General features: G+C 36.3%; 1 protein-coding gene across 11 annotated transcripts in view; it reads right to left on the bottom strand.

The window, feature by feature from the left end:
• Nucleotides 1-14,572, bottom strand: part of XPO1 (exportin 1) — a 40,810-nt gene that overhangs the window by 6,207 nt on the left and 20,031 nt on the right. For all 11 annotated transcript variants that reach the window (XM_075147741.1, XM_075147739.1, XM_075147743.1 and 8 more), the window contains 14 exons: nt 13,398-13,459; nt 13,271-13,315; nt 13,001-13,182; nt 12,471-12,519; nt 12,267-12,386; nt 12,033-12,161; nt 10,304-10,462; nt 7,639-7,836; nt 6,836-6,974; nt 4,705-4,886; nt 3,688-3,844; nt 3,410-3,573; nt 2,444-2,578; nt 1,323-1,506 (listed from right to left, as the gene is read on the bottom strand). In XM_075147741.1, the coding sequence (XP_075003842.1) occupies nt 1,323-1,506; nt 2,444-2,578; nt 3,410-3,573; nt 3,688-3,844; nt 4,705-4,886; nt 6,836-6,974; nt 7,639-7,836; nt 10,304-10,462; nt 12,033-12,161; nt 12,267-12,386; nt 12,471-12,519; nt 13,001-13,182; nt 13,271-13,315; nt 13,398-13,459 (1,905 nt within the window). The remainder of the gene's footprint in view (nt 1-1,322; nt 1,507-2,443; nt 2,579-3,409; nt 3,574-3,687; nt 3,845-4,704; nt 4,887-6,835; nt 6,975-7,638; nt 7,837-10,303; nt 10,463-12,032; nt 12,162-12,266; nt 12,387-12,470; nt 12,520-13,000; nt 13,183-13,270; nt 13,316-13,397; nt 13,460-14,572) is intronic.

Genomic DNA, 14,572 nt, shown 5'->3' with positions numbered 1-14,572 from the left:
GCTCCATAGGTCCAAGTTGCCATTTAACATTACAAAACTACTACTGACAGTACCCGACTTACAGAGTTCAAAAACAAAGCTGCAACTTACTTTTCAAGTAAGGGAAATCACACATACTCACTTAACTACCTGGACTGAGCTTACATCTGGTTCTCATTAAGTGATGGCAGGGAGGAGAACAACAAAGTTCCTCATTTCATTTAAGAGAAATAATCCTTCCACTTGTCTTTGTGTGTGAAGTCCACACTTATCCTTAAGAAGCCTTATCCTTAGTTCAGTTCTTACCCCCAATCATTGCAGTCTCATCAGAGAAACCTGATCTACTTAACTGCACAGCCATACAACCATTACAGTACGTGCACGGGGAAAACCTGAAGAGTGCAGCCAAGAAAAGAAAGGTAGGCTCACTCGTGCTGGCATCACAGCCATCTCTGGCAAGATAGAGCCAGTTGTGAAAACATACTCTGAGGCAACTGCAATCACAGTAGTTGCTGATGAAGTAGCATGTCAGGACTACAGTCCCAGCAACTGCTTCCTGAACTTCACTGTTTCTGACAAGGACAAATTCTGGCCATTATAGCTGCAAAATCAAAAGGTATTGATTTCTCAGCCAGTTTTATTCTGAATTCTGAGAAGCTACTTCAAGGTCAACCAGCTGCTCCGTTACCAGGTTTTATTTAACATTCACGTTTCCAAATATCATCATCTGCACTGGCAAGAAAACTGGTCATAACATAGAACCCAATAACTGACTCATTTAATCTTGTAATGAACTACTACAGAAGCACATTCTACCGAGGTACCATAGGCCCTAATTTAGCTAGTAAAAATAGGTTAGGTAACTGATAATTACTTCTCAATGACTGCAAGCCTGGTTTATCATGACTTTCAGGCATTTTCGCTACAGTTACATTTCTGTAATAAAGCTATTTAGTAGCACAGTATCATACCAAAACCCTGCCAACATCTTCTATTTAAAGATCGTCTTTTAATATTCAAAATTAGAGTAAGCTAAAAGAACCCATGCTACAACTTTGTCTCAACAAGATGCCTATTAATTCTAAGTAAGCATATACAGTGTTTTGCATCTCTCCTTAACTTTCTCATTTGTAGCTGTATTCTCCTCCTGCTGAAATAAGGAGTTCTTTATTTGAATAAAACATCTGGTTAACAGAAAAATCTAAGCAAGCATTTTCAGTCATCCTCCACTTTCCCGAACAATAAAATGAACACAGTAAAATTAGCCTACTTGGAACGTACTTTGAAACCTGATGACATACACTGCTAACCCCCATTTTCAGGAAGAACATGGAATTTCTTACCATTAGCCTGAATAGCTGCAGAAATATTTTCACTTAGGCACTTGTACACATTCAGCATATCTAAATAAATTCTTCCAAGCTGAATCACAAAGGGGTGGCCAACTGCTTTACACGCTCTTACATTGGTTTTCAGAATGCTACCAAGCTGCTTAACTGTTTCAGGATCCTTCAGAATATCAACATTCTGTTTAAAAAAAGAGTCCATATTTTGTTTAGTGAATAAAACTGCCCTTTAGCTTTCAATATAAAGGTGTAACTTTAAATAATTTATCTTACACAGTGTTAAAGAACATATCGCTGAAATTTACAGACTTTATATATACTGCTGTTTACTTCATGGCACTTGCCACTACTTCAAACAGAGAGTCAGGACAAAACTTCAGTTGACTTAATTCTGCTCTTCTGCAGAAGTATTTTTGCTAGAGTGGTACAAGCATTACTGTAGTTGAAGAAAGAAAAAAAAAAATAAGGAGGAGGAATTAAGAAAGTGAAAAGAGACAGAAGTGGTCCAAAGGAAAGGCAGTCTGTTCTTGTTTTAAGAGGGAAGTCAGAGTGAGAAAAGTAACTCAAGCTTGCTTAAGTTTCAGGATCTTTATTAGATTAACTCCAAATGCATAGATCTCTTGTGCAGTGCAAGACTGCTGTTCTTTAACGTGTGGAGATAAAGTATTTTGAAAAGACTGAAAGAAATGGAAGAAAAGTAAGAAATAAAGATGTACTTTAAGAGAATGATGGAAGAGAAAGGAGGAAGAGTGAACAGTAGTTTTAGCATTTTAACTTTTCTGTTATTCAAAAAGAAAACTCACTTCTAAGTCAGGTGAAAGGGAGCCTTGGAAAAAACTACTGAAACATATTCTGTACAGTAACACAAAACCCTCCTTTAAATCAGACTAAAGCCAGTATTTACTTTGTCATTTAAGTCTCCTCTCTCAAAACAACTTTTACTGTCATGTCAATCACTGCTTTAGCCATCATTAATAACTTTATTATTAAATAAGTGTACATAGACAGCTATGTACACTTAATGTCATGCCCTATGAAAAATAAACCCAGGGTAAGAGAAACATTTAGCAGGTTTTCTTTACCTAAACACAGAATACATTTAGAATTTATGAGCTTACTTTTGTTGCCTGTTGAATTATGCTGTCCCATACTTGATTAGGAAGCAACATGTATTTTTCTATCAGATGCTCCTGCACAGTCTGGTCTGTCTGTGCCCCAATCATGTATCCTACTGCTTCATAGAATGTATGCACCTGATTGGAACAAGAAGTCGTCAAACAGGAAGGTTATTAAAAATGAGTAAGGAAAATTTTAGGCTATTCTGAATTAACATACAGTGAAGGCTGAAAGTGGGTTTCACTGTCTAAATACCTTTTTCCCCACTTGACTTTACAAGATCCTTCTCAGTTCTTTCCTTATTTTCATCACATATAAAACAAACCTCCACCCCCTTCCCTTACAAATGCCACTATATACATCCCAGAGCCTTTCTTCATTTTGCCATCATATCCTGAAGTGAGGAAGCTCAGACATATGCTATTTAACTCTTAACTAAATATTACAAGACGTGTTTAAACTGTGGACTGGATTACATCACTCCTTTAAGTACCTTCTTCCAGATGCCAGATCCACGCTGCCCAAAGTTTCAGTACATTATTGCGACATCTCAGTGTGTCGCATGTGTGCACAACTCTCTCGCTTCATGAGCTGTGCCCTTCCCAGACGCAGGCGCTTTTGGATTGTTCCCCGCCCCCCCTTCACAAATACAAGAGCTATAGGTGTACTATTATAGTAGGGTATTACTCTTTCCTGAAGCAGAACCACAAAATTACGTTCAGTGTCTTATTTCTTTGTTAAAACATTCCAGAAATCAAAATTCCAATTAAATGCACTTCAATTCTCCTTCCAAGCATTCTAATTGAGATCGCAGTAATGCAACCTATCATGCTATTTATACCGTAACAGTGTCACTAACAAAAAACTAAGGAATATAATTCAAGCCTTGAAAACCACTACTACATTTCAATATGAAGTAACTTTTCATTAGTCTTTAGGAATTATCCACAACGCTGAATTAAACATACCTGTTGTGGCTGAAGGTCACAGATGATTGTATTAATATTGTTCAAGATTTCATCAATAAATGGCATGACCTCTCCCACTTGAACCTGAACAAAATGTCGGCGGCATTTTTGTGCTATTTTTATGAAGGTATCACAAGCCATATCCTGGACGCCATCATGGGTTTCTAAATTAAATCGAGTCAGTTACTGCTTTGTATTTTTCCCCCATATGTGTCCATGTACGGGCATCTTTTTTTTTTTTTAATAATTAAAACAGCAAGTGAAAATCAGATAATTACCATGCATAAATTCAAACAGCTTGTTGACTACTGTCTTCAAAAATTTCCAGTGAGCTCTCAAAAACCGTGGGTATTGACCTACTATATACATTATATTTGATGCAATAATGGCTTTATTGTCTTTTCCTCGCTTTTGTTCACAGAGTCCCAGGAGATCCTACAACATAACATATTTTTAGTTTCCTCTCCAAGTTTGTCCAGTTCAATTAAAAGCACTACAAGTATAAAATCCTACAAGGAGCTATATTAAAAGATAAAGGAAAATAGTTGCCATAATCAAGTTCAAAGCCCAAATAAAAAAAAACAAAAAAACCAAAAAAACCCAAGTGGGTGAAGACTGGGGTGATGCAATTATTTAAGTTTCAGTCAACGAGGAACACTGTTTTCAACTATGGAATCTCCATTTTAAATATAACTAAAGATTTCTGCAGGGGGGACTTCAACAAGCCTCACAGTATTGAATACTGACTGAGTAGTTGGTATCAATAAAAATACAGACTCCACATCAAATAGAAGAAATTAAACTAAATCTTCTGTATGAATTTGTATGACTTAATTAAGGCCCATTACTCTTGTAAAAATGTTTTGTTCCTCCACTCTTTCCATGCACATATTTACCAAAAATTGAGTTTCATCAATGAATATATGGAAAACAGCAAAATAGCAGAGTGCTAGCTAGTTAAAAATGTGGGTTATTTTGCCACACTCCTTTATTTTATTAGTAATCCCTTTCCGTCTCTTCTGCATCCCCCCCAAAAAACCCATTTCATCATAAAGTAAGTTTTATCCCTGAAATTTTCACCGTGAAAAGGCTATTTGGGTTAATGCATTGTTCATGGCTAACGAATTTATCAGCCTTAAATTCAGGATATAAGATGTCCCATTAATTTATTCCTATGAACTTGCTTGCCGTACAAGGTAGCTTACTAAGAACATACAGCAGTACTTTTTGTAAACTTAGTTTCTTGAGCATGAACTACGAAGTGTGACAAAGGTATTAGTTTTGCACCACGATACCTTAATTACAGTAACAAGGAATCTTTTTTCATCTTCTTCATGCATTGCGCCACTGATTGAGCCTATAGCCCAACACAGGGTATTCAAATTTTTCCATGACCATTCTGTTCCATTCACTTGATTGTGAAGTTTTTCAGTCATAATTCGTTCCGTGTCTGCATAATCCAGATGTGTAAGATAAACTGAAAGACATCAACGTTGAACAGGCACATTTTAAAGCAACAACCTGGATCGCAACTCCATATGCAAAGTTAAATTTGTTTTAAGAAAGAAACAATTAAATTGTTAGGTAAGTGCAATGCTTCTTTCCTGAACTCATGACAGAATGAGCTAAGAATTTAGACACAAGTTTGTTAAAACTGTATTTTAAAGACAGACAATAAATTCTATTGAGAATCTACGTTTGTTCTAAGGCATCTCAGCAAACCACCACATGCACGCGATGTGAAAAGTCTAAATCAATGAATGTCTCAGGTACCAGTCAAATCAGTAAAGTTGCGAAGTTAAGTTATTAACAAACGGCATACATACTGATGGTCTATAGGGAATATGGGATTGGCTATCTATGGGGGACATTATACAGTGTGTGAGAAGTCAATCAATTTTCTTCTGCTCTTTATTTCAGTGTCATTAAGTCTGCTGGTTGCAATAACCCACCATTAAAGTGGAGATGGTACTTCTGAACAAGTCTAGATGGGAAGATTCAAGTATTACAACTCAGACACTTGCATCAGCCCCTAACAGGATTACTGTCTCTAATATAAAATTCTAAATCCGAGCAAGTCAAAAGCAATTTAAGGCCAGATTCAGAAACAGTTTTTTAGTGTACCACAGAATACAGCTTCCACCACATTCTCGCCTTTTTTTTTTTTTTTTTAAAGTGAATCTTAAAAGGTAATACACTATAAGCAATAGTGAACACCAGAAATCAAACACTAACTAAATCTGCATTTCCATATAAATAATCCTGTATCTGGAAATATGACTACAGCTCAGGACATAACAGTAATATTTTTAATACAATAAATTAAACATTTAATACAATAAATCAAACAAACGTTTTTTTTTCATGTTCCATATGAAAAGATATTAGAAGAATTAATCTAATGCTGGCTGTACCTACATCACAAGTATAAAGGTGAGAAAAAAAAATTCACACTTTGCAACAAACAGCTTTCCCCCCACCACGCTCCTAGTTCATAAACCTGTTACTCAACATTCAGTGTTCCCTTAAAGCATTTGCATTTGATAGAAAAATATTTAGTATTGAAGGTCTGATGTCCCAAATACATGACAATTCTAATCGCCCCTGCTCCCTCATGTTGCAGTTAGGAGACTGAACTGTTTTTCTTGCCTCAAAAAACCCTAAGTTATCCCTACAATACATAGGGACTATCAATTCACTGATAAAACGGTCACAGTTGAACGTGAGACTTCTAAAGATAATAGTATACTAGTATGCACGCACTAAAAATAAGATACACTTGCTACATTAAATGCTACAGGAATAGTGATTCTGGTGTTCTTTAGTGCACTCACAGCTTTCGATTTTTTTTTCTATATGATAAGTAATTAATTGCAGCTTTTGTACTTTCAAGCAAGGTCATTATAAGACCTCAGCACTAACTTTGGAAAAAATTTTTGAAGATTAAGTTCAGGCTGGAATTTTGTGTTTTGTTTAAGAAGACTATAAAACATTTTAGAAGTATTCAGAAGACCTATTGAAGGAAGAAATCATTTTTGCTGAGGAGTTCTTGGTCTACACAAGACTACAAGTACAAGTGAAGTAATAACCAGCAAGTCCACTTCAGAAGAATCCTTCCAATTTACCAGCTTTCTGACAAAACTAAGGTCTCACTGGATCTGAAACATTTTCGTAAAGGAATATCAGGTGGTGTTGTTCAATGGGAAAAGGCAAGAGACAAAAATTAAGTAGTGTATTACTACTTAACCAAATTATACACTACATGCTTAAAACAGAAGACTTCAGACCAACACTGCCTCCTCCCTTTCAAGTCTGTGTACTCATCCTCACTGATAATCGTTTTACCCACACGTAATTCTGTAACATACATGCTGCTGATGCAGCTGCACGGACCTACAGCACAAAAATACCAGCTAGTACACTTACCCAATGTTTCTCTCATATTTTTATACAAGTTTATGGAATCTGTATCCTTCATGAATTCTCGTACTACTTCCCCTTGATCATTTTCCACAACTAGGACTTCTTCAGGTTTAGCCATACGGCTAACCATTAGCAATCGAACCTGTATGTTGCAAAGGAAAGTTAAAATTGAATCAAACTGTAACATGAAAATATACACATATCTCCACAGGTGTTTCCAGAGCACTCTGGTCAGGCAGTCTGACCCATATAAAGGGTATACCCAGCACTTCATGAGATTAGCTCACATTAAGATTCTACACAGACATATTAACTAAAAAGCCATTAAGAATAGAGCCTGCTGATTTCTCTCTCTCCATGAACAAGCGAAGTTCAAAAAAAACCAAAACCAAACACAAAAACCTATGCAGTATACTTTCTAGAGCTTCAAAATGTGTATGTAATGTTAGGAGTCTTTTAAAGACCACTTTTCCCACACACACACACGTTTTTTTCCTCCAACTGTAACACTCCAGCCCTTATCTGTTTAAAGAAACAGTTGAATACAGATTTATTTTTTTTAAGATTAGTCTTACATTCATAGTGAGTATCTTAAAAAATATGAAACACTGTATTAATACTCCTGTCATATACCAGTGTCACCTTAAAATATTTTCGCAATTGCAGCACATTAAATAACTAAAGTTGAATCAATTACCAACTACTCAAAGCAGGAAAAGTTTTGTCACCCCTTACATGAAGCAAAATCTCTAAAATCAGGAACAGTATCTAAATCTTTACAGTACCTTTACTCAAGCATGCATTACCTTGGACAATACAGGCAAATAAAGCTGTCTCCTTGGAGGAACATCAAAGTGTTGACTTCCCGAAAGCAATGGAGAAGCAGATGTTGAAAACGGACTTTCCCTGTAGAGCTCAGCAGCTAAATGATTCCAATATTCAAGACAAATCTTGAAAATTTCAGTTTCTTCAACTTCTGATACCAATAACATATAATGAAGAGCCTGGAAAAGTGTGGGTTAAACATCTGATTACTAATTATTTCTGCAGATAAAACAACAATGCTTCAAGTTCAGTTATCCAAATGATAACTGATAAAATGCCAAATTAACATGAAAGTTAGGAGCAAGAGGCATTAACATTGCAATGACATTACTTACAAGTCAGACTTCTGACCGGTGGAGCAACTCAAAAACAAAGCGCCCTGTCTATTACTGTTATTTTCAAAGTGTGTATCAATTCTTAAATCTAAAGTAGCCTAAAGACATCTTAAAAAATGCCATAGCCAAATAAGCCTGTTTGTAAATTATCAAGCTCACAGCCTCTGGAGCTTCTGCAAGGCAACCCTCAACAGCTAGTTTCAATGACTGCTGTTCTCAAGACTATTACTGCTACTTTGTTCTGGATCCTTACAGCCTGAAGAACTGAAGGCAACCATCAAAGCCATACTGCTCGCTTGCTTTCCACAGAAGCCACCTACCAGAACATTTTCCATTTCTTTACTGATGGAACAGCCACAGCAGACCGAGAAGGGAAGGCCACTGATGCAATTCTGACAGACTGAGATACCAACCATAGAAATAAGAACTACATAGCCAAACATTTTTTGCCTAGCTTATTTTTCAGTCCCCTGGTGAAAGGTATCAAAGCAATAGCCCACCAGTGAACAAACAGAATGAAACAATGAAATTTGAAGACATTTTCATAGCTTAGATACTACAGCAACTCAGAGCATTTTAGATGGCAAAGGCCTGATTCAGCATCTATATCTACAATGTCAAAAGAGGGATTCAAAACAACTATACATTAGTCTTATACACATCAATTTTTCTTGGTAATTTCACTTGCAAGAACTTATGTAGCTTCCTTCACTAGTCTACACAAGTCCAATGAATCCATGGAACAATTTCAGAAGATCTGCTACATCCAAAGTGCAGGAATAAACAGGTTAGAATGACATAGAGCTTTTAAAGGTAACTATATTCTATTACACTGGAACTTACAGAAGTAAAATTTGCAACCATTTTAGGCCAGCCTAAGAACTTTGTTAAACATTTCATCATCCTATACAAGACTGCAAGTCGTTCAAAATTGACTTTTGTAAATGTCTGTTTTAAAGAATTTAACATAGTTATGCAGGACAAGAGAGGAGGCTAATACCCAAAAACTGCACTCCAACTTACATACAGTTGCACAGGACATGCAACAGCTTCAGCCGTTTACACAGATCTTCCTAATAAAGCCTCAACTTTAGTAGAAACTTGAGCTGTGCTCTCTTGATTCACAGTTATTTTGAAAGCTTACTACTTGCAAGTTCAGGCATTATTTGGGAACTGTTGATAGTTGTTCTTTTTAAAATAAAAAAGGTGATACCCCTCTTAGTCCATCTTCTAAACGAGCTACAATTTCATAGTCGCAACCAACTTTATTAATATACATTTTTTGCAGCGGGCTACCTCCAGAAGAAATGTATTGAGAATACTAGCTGGAAAACAGACTAGAATTCAGATGGACATGTTACATTACAGCTAATCCACCTGCAAGAGGTACTTCCCCCTCCCAATGGAACCAGGTCTCCAGGTTTAAAGTGCGGTATTGTTTTTCTACCTCTGTCTCAGTTCCTCACCCTATTGCCTCCATACCTGCACAGGGCTTGATTCTGGGCACAGGAAGTGGTGCTTCAAGGGGCAATGGAGCCAGTTGCATCCCCTTGGAGCTCAGCAGTGGGAGGGAGCTAGCAAAAAAGTCACCACAGAACAGCTCACCCTCAGCAAAATTTTTATTCACAATTAAAAAAACACAGCTGAAAAACCCTAATTTTGTGATCTAGCCCCACTACAGTATGAGATAGTACCTTGAGTGTTTAGTAGTCACCTGGAATTAAAAATAGAGTATCATCCTTGAGAATTGTATTTAAAGCCTTTCAGTTAAACTTTGGGAAATGGCAAATGAGGCAAGAAGCTACACCAGGATGGAAGCACGGAACTACAGCATGCGCTGCACCCTAGAAACCAGCTTTGGATGCTGAATAAAAACTTAACTGAGCTGCTTCACACAGACTGACGAGAGTCATAGCAACGCCTTCTCTATATGAGTGTTAACAACAAAATACGGTATGTAAAGACCCAGGAAAAAGAATATATGAATTTATTTTAAAGCAGTATTTAACACGTTCAAGGAGGAACAAGTAAGAAGAGGGAGAAACAGAGACCTACAGTCTTCAGACATTGTATTCATATAGGATCACTGAAAATAGAGTGCCATTGAAGTATACTAGGAAACAAAAATTTTGAAAGGTTTTTTGTATTATTCATGTCATTTACTAATTATGTGAAGGAAATAGGATTTTTTTTTTTCCCCCCTCTTACCCATGTTAAGTACAATGATCTAGAAACTGTATTACTAATCACATCCTTTGAGTGTGAGAACATGCTTGCTACATTTTGAAACCGGATAAAGTGAGCAACTTACCTCCATTAATGTTTCCCTCAGATTTAATCTTTTTTCTATAAGTTGACCATGTTCCTTGAGGAACGTGCAGAGAAACAAACTGAGATTCTGAATGAAGTTTTGTTCATCATCTTTTCCATTTGAGTACGCAAGTCGGATATTGGTATTTAAAGGAAGCATCTAAAAAAAAAAATACAGACATAATCAAGAATTTCCCATTTTATACAGAAATAGAACCACTGTATATTAACAAATATTTTGCTCTTTTGGCAAAAAAGCCCTCTGCTTTTCACGGCATCTCTTTACAGAGCTTTCCTACAAAAAAGTCTTACAGCTTCTTAATTTCATGCTTGATCCCCGGATGGACAGTAAGGTGAAAATGCAAACAGATATAAAAGTTCTGATGAACTAAACCTTTTTCCATCCTTTTTAACAGCAGCTGTAAACAAGGAAAGTATCTACTCTATCACAGACATTTCCAATTGGCATCGGGCAAAGATGTTCCAAAAATGTGTTTGTTACCTGTCCCTACTAACATTGCTAGTTTCAAAATATTCCATCATCATAATGTTAAAACAACATCAAAGACCTCCTCCGTAATATTTAGAAATTAGCAAGGAAGACTCTGAAGGATACTGGAACATGTTTTTCAGTAATCTTGTAGAGATCTCTGGCACCTCTTAAGAGATAAGTTGGCTTTTAAATTCTATCATTATACAAATAAAACATTTTCAACGTTGTCATCAAGTAGTGAACTACATTCTTAAAGTCAACACTATTAAGCTATAGAATAGAGAAAACAAAGTTCAAGACTTTTGCTGCTGCCAGCTTTTCTGTGGTTTTGATCGTTCTCCAACTTCATTTTACAAAGTTAAGAGTCAAGTATTTGCTATAAATGCAACAGTTTGCATCAAATTCATATGCAACAGTCATGCTAAAAACATGCAGGTTGCAAAACATGCCAAATACCCAACTTGGCATCTGACTGATGTTTTGAGGAAAAACTGAGGCCAGCTACACTGGCATTTAGAATCAAGAGCATCATCTTTAAAAACTGAGAAAGTAATCTTCAGCTGCCTAACACGCCAAATAACTTTGGTGTGTGCAAAAATCTGCCTTTAAACTTAACTGTAACTAAATAAAAATCCTACAGCTCCACTTGAAGCTGGGAGGAACGAGGGGTATTTAAAAAGCACGCTTATTCTAAAGAGCCTATAAGATAGACCAACATTGCAAACAGGAGAAAAAAATTGTCAAAAAAAACCCCTTGCAACTCTTCACTTAAGATGCAAATACAATGAGGAAAGCTACAAACTCACGTACCTGAATCTGAACTGCTCAGAAGGGAATCATCAAATTATGTAAGTTTAAAGCATGGCTTTATATGACAAACATTTCTATCGATTTCAAAAATTAAATAGCAACTTGCAGAAGTTAAGTCAATTTAGGTCTTACGAGTCACACAGTACACTTTTTTTGCATCTCTCAACTTTCCCCATCAGACAGCCCGAGTGCTCAAAAAGCCTCTTAAATTAGTCAAAACAAATCAATGCAGCAGAAATACAGCTGTGATCTAGAGTCAGAAAAATACACTTCGCATCTTCTGTCAAGTCATAAATACCACTGAAGAATAATATTTGTCTGATCAAGAGCTCTATAATGAATATAAATTTGTAAACTGAACAAGGTTCTATAGAAATTGATTCTGCTAAATGGAACAGCCAAGGGACAGATTTATTAAAAACATTACCTGTTTTAACTGCATCATGGTCAATGTAAAAAGTGTTACAAACTGCTCTTCATACTGGCTTACGCTGACACCTGCAATCTCTGTGAGGCACTTCAAAGAGACATTTCGAAACATGGGAACATTTAAGAACTATTGAGAGAAGAAAAAAAAATAGAGTATTACAAGAGTGTTGCACGCTAAGCTTTTTTGCAACTTTTATTTAAATTTAAGAGCCATCAATTTTTGCATAAGTACCTTGTATATTAGTGTGCTGATTAACTTGGTCTCAAATATATATCCCAGAGGAATCCAGTTCAGAAATCGTAGCAAGGTTTCCAAAGTTGCATGAACTAAGGGAGCATTTTGGGAGTTTTCCTGTAAACGATCATTAGCGTTTATGATATTGTTAGGCATGATGGGGGGAATTTTTCAAAATATCATTAAAGAAATAAGACTTACCATCACAAACTGACACAGTTGAAATATCTGAGAGAATTCATTGCACATGCTGTAAAAAAGCATAAGTTAAAAATTAAGCATTTCCACATTCCATAAGCAATCCTATCTACTTTAATCAAAATGTCTACGCTCACAGAACAGGTCCCGAAGACCTATGTCCACAGAGAAATTCACAAGTCAACTGGCTTTTACCAATTTCCATGGTAATAATGCATATTTTGAAGTAGCTTGAAGTCTGTGCCTGCAAATTCTGGCTTGGAAATACAAGCAATACTGAATGCTCTGTTAAAACGGTAGGAACCACCGGTCAACAGATACTACTTGCAATAAGGTAGAAATACCTGTGTGTACAAATAAGTTTGGTATCACCTAACAGTACTGCTTTAAAGAAAAATCAGTAACCCACTCAGTCTCAGAAATCAAATTAGACAAGCTGTAGGTGTTCACTCAAAAGCTCCAAGTGAAAGCAACTATTTAACAGCAAGCACAAAGTCTACCTTATTTATTAAGATTTAAATATATATACTTGCCTGTCTTTCAAATGCTTGGCTTTTACTTGAGTAATCTGGCCACTGGAAAAATCAAACACTTCTTCACTCAATAGTTTAAGGATGACCATATTATTCTGACAAAGGCTTTCACTAGTCCTGCTTGCTCCCACAATATCGCTTATAAAAGTCGGCCAGTGCTTTGGCCATTCCTGTTTCAGTATCTGAAAAGTGAAGCACCCAGATGTTAGATACATATGCAAAGCCAAGGACTTTATAACAAGGTTTAAAGCTTTACGAACTCTAGCTTACCTGAACAAGAATCATATTCAGTTTCCCAATATACACTTTCTCTTTCTGGAGAAGAGAAGAGAAAAGAGGAGTCAGGTTATGCATAATATTCCCCTCCCTCTTCCTCCCCTGGAAAGAATTCACTTACTTCTACACATGTTGGATCAGATGAGGTCTTGATAATTAGGCCAACAACGTATTTTTTAATACCTGCAGAAGAGTTAGGATTTTATTTTCAAGTACGCCAGATATCGCGAATGTAGTAATAAATGTTTTTGAATTCAGATTCTTCACAGGTTTTTTAAAAAGAAACACCTCTAAGGAACATATATGCATGTGTCAGTGAGCACCCCTCTTGACTTGTGTGCTATATGGAAAAAAATCCACCTTTGTATCAATTCTGCAACAGCACATTTCAGATGTACAAAATGGCTTTACACTTAAGCTATTTCAATAAAACAAAAGGAAAACAGACTAAGGATTAGAGTGTACTTGTAGTAATTTGCACCAGATCAATCTATCAGCTTGCTAAACGCTGCAAGAAATTGTGAGAAACCCTGCACAACACTGCATTAGGCTGAAGATGGAAAGATGGCATCCAGCACTGTCCAGACCCTGACATATATTGTGATAGGTACTTACAAATGCTGCTATAGAGCTCCCTCAGTGAAATGTATTTGTACCCATTATGCATTTTCAGATCATACCTAAGAAATCCAAAGTTGGCAGATATATTCTTACTGCCTCAGCCAAATGCTTTCAATGGCAAGACAAAATACAAACATGAGAGTCCGCCATCTTCTTTGACTAATGTTTTATTAATGAAAAGTGAACTCCAAAAATAAATAAAGCTTTCTAAGCACAACTCCAGTTTTAATGCTAAGTTAGCTAGAACTGCACGGAAAGCTTTGACACATCACCTTCACTGTATGTAAAAGTTCAGAGATGCTCCAGTTTACTTAGGTGATCCATTTTAAACACAGGAATTCCTATGCACAGCATTTAAAAGTGAAACACCGTGCCAGAGCTTAGCAAAGTTTTCCCTGCACAATCTTGCAAGAGCGAAACTTAAAACTTTATTCACCCATATAGTACAATGCACTTGGATTTGGACTACTGTGCTTTTATGGCACACACGGGTGCTATGGATTACAAAACTCTTAATAAATTCTGGTTTATTGCTTTTGCTTTTTTTGCTTAAATTAAGACTTGGTCAACTGCAGGCACAGATTATATTTAAATCACTCGGTTTTGTTGTGTTTCTTCTACAAATGTTTTTAAATGAGTTTTCAGCTCCACCACAAAAAAAAAACAACACTGTAG

Source organism: Calonectris borealis, chromosome 3 (genome assembly GCF_964195595.1).
Source record: "Calonectris borealis chromosome 3, bCalBor7.hap1.2, whole genome shotgun sequence".
Classification (NCBI taxonomy): domain Eukaryota; kingdom Metazoa; phylum Chordata; class Aves; order Procellariiformes; family Procellariidae; genus Calonectris; species Calonectris borealis.
This window is presented reverse-complemented; position numbering and strand designations above follow the sequence as displayed.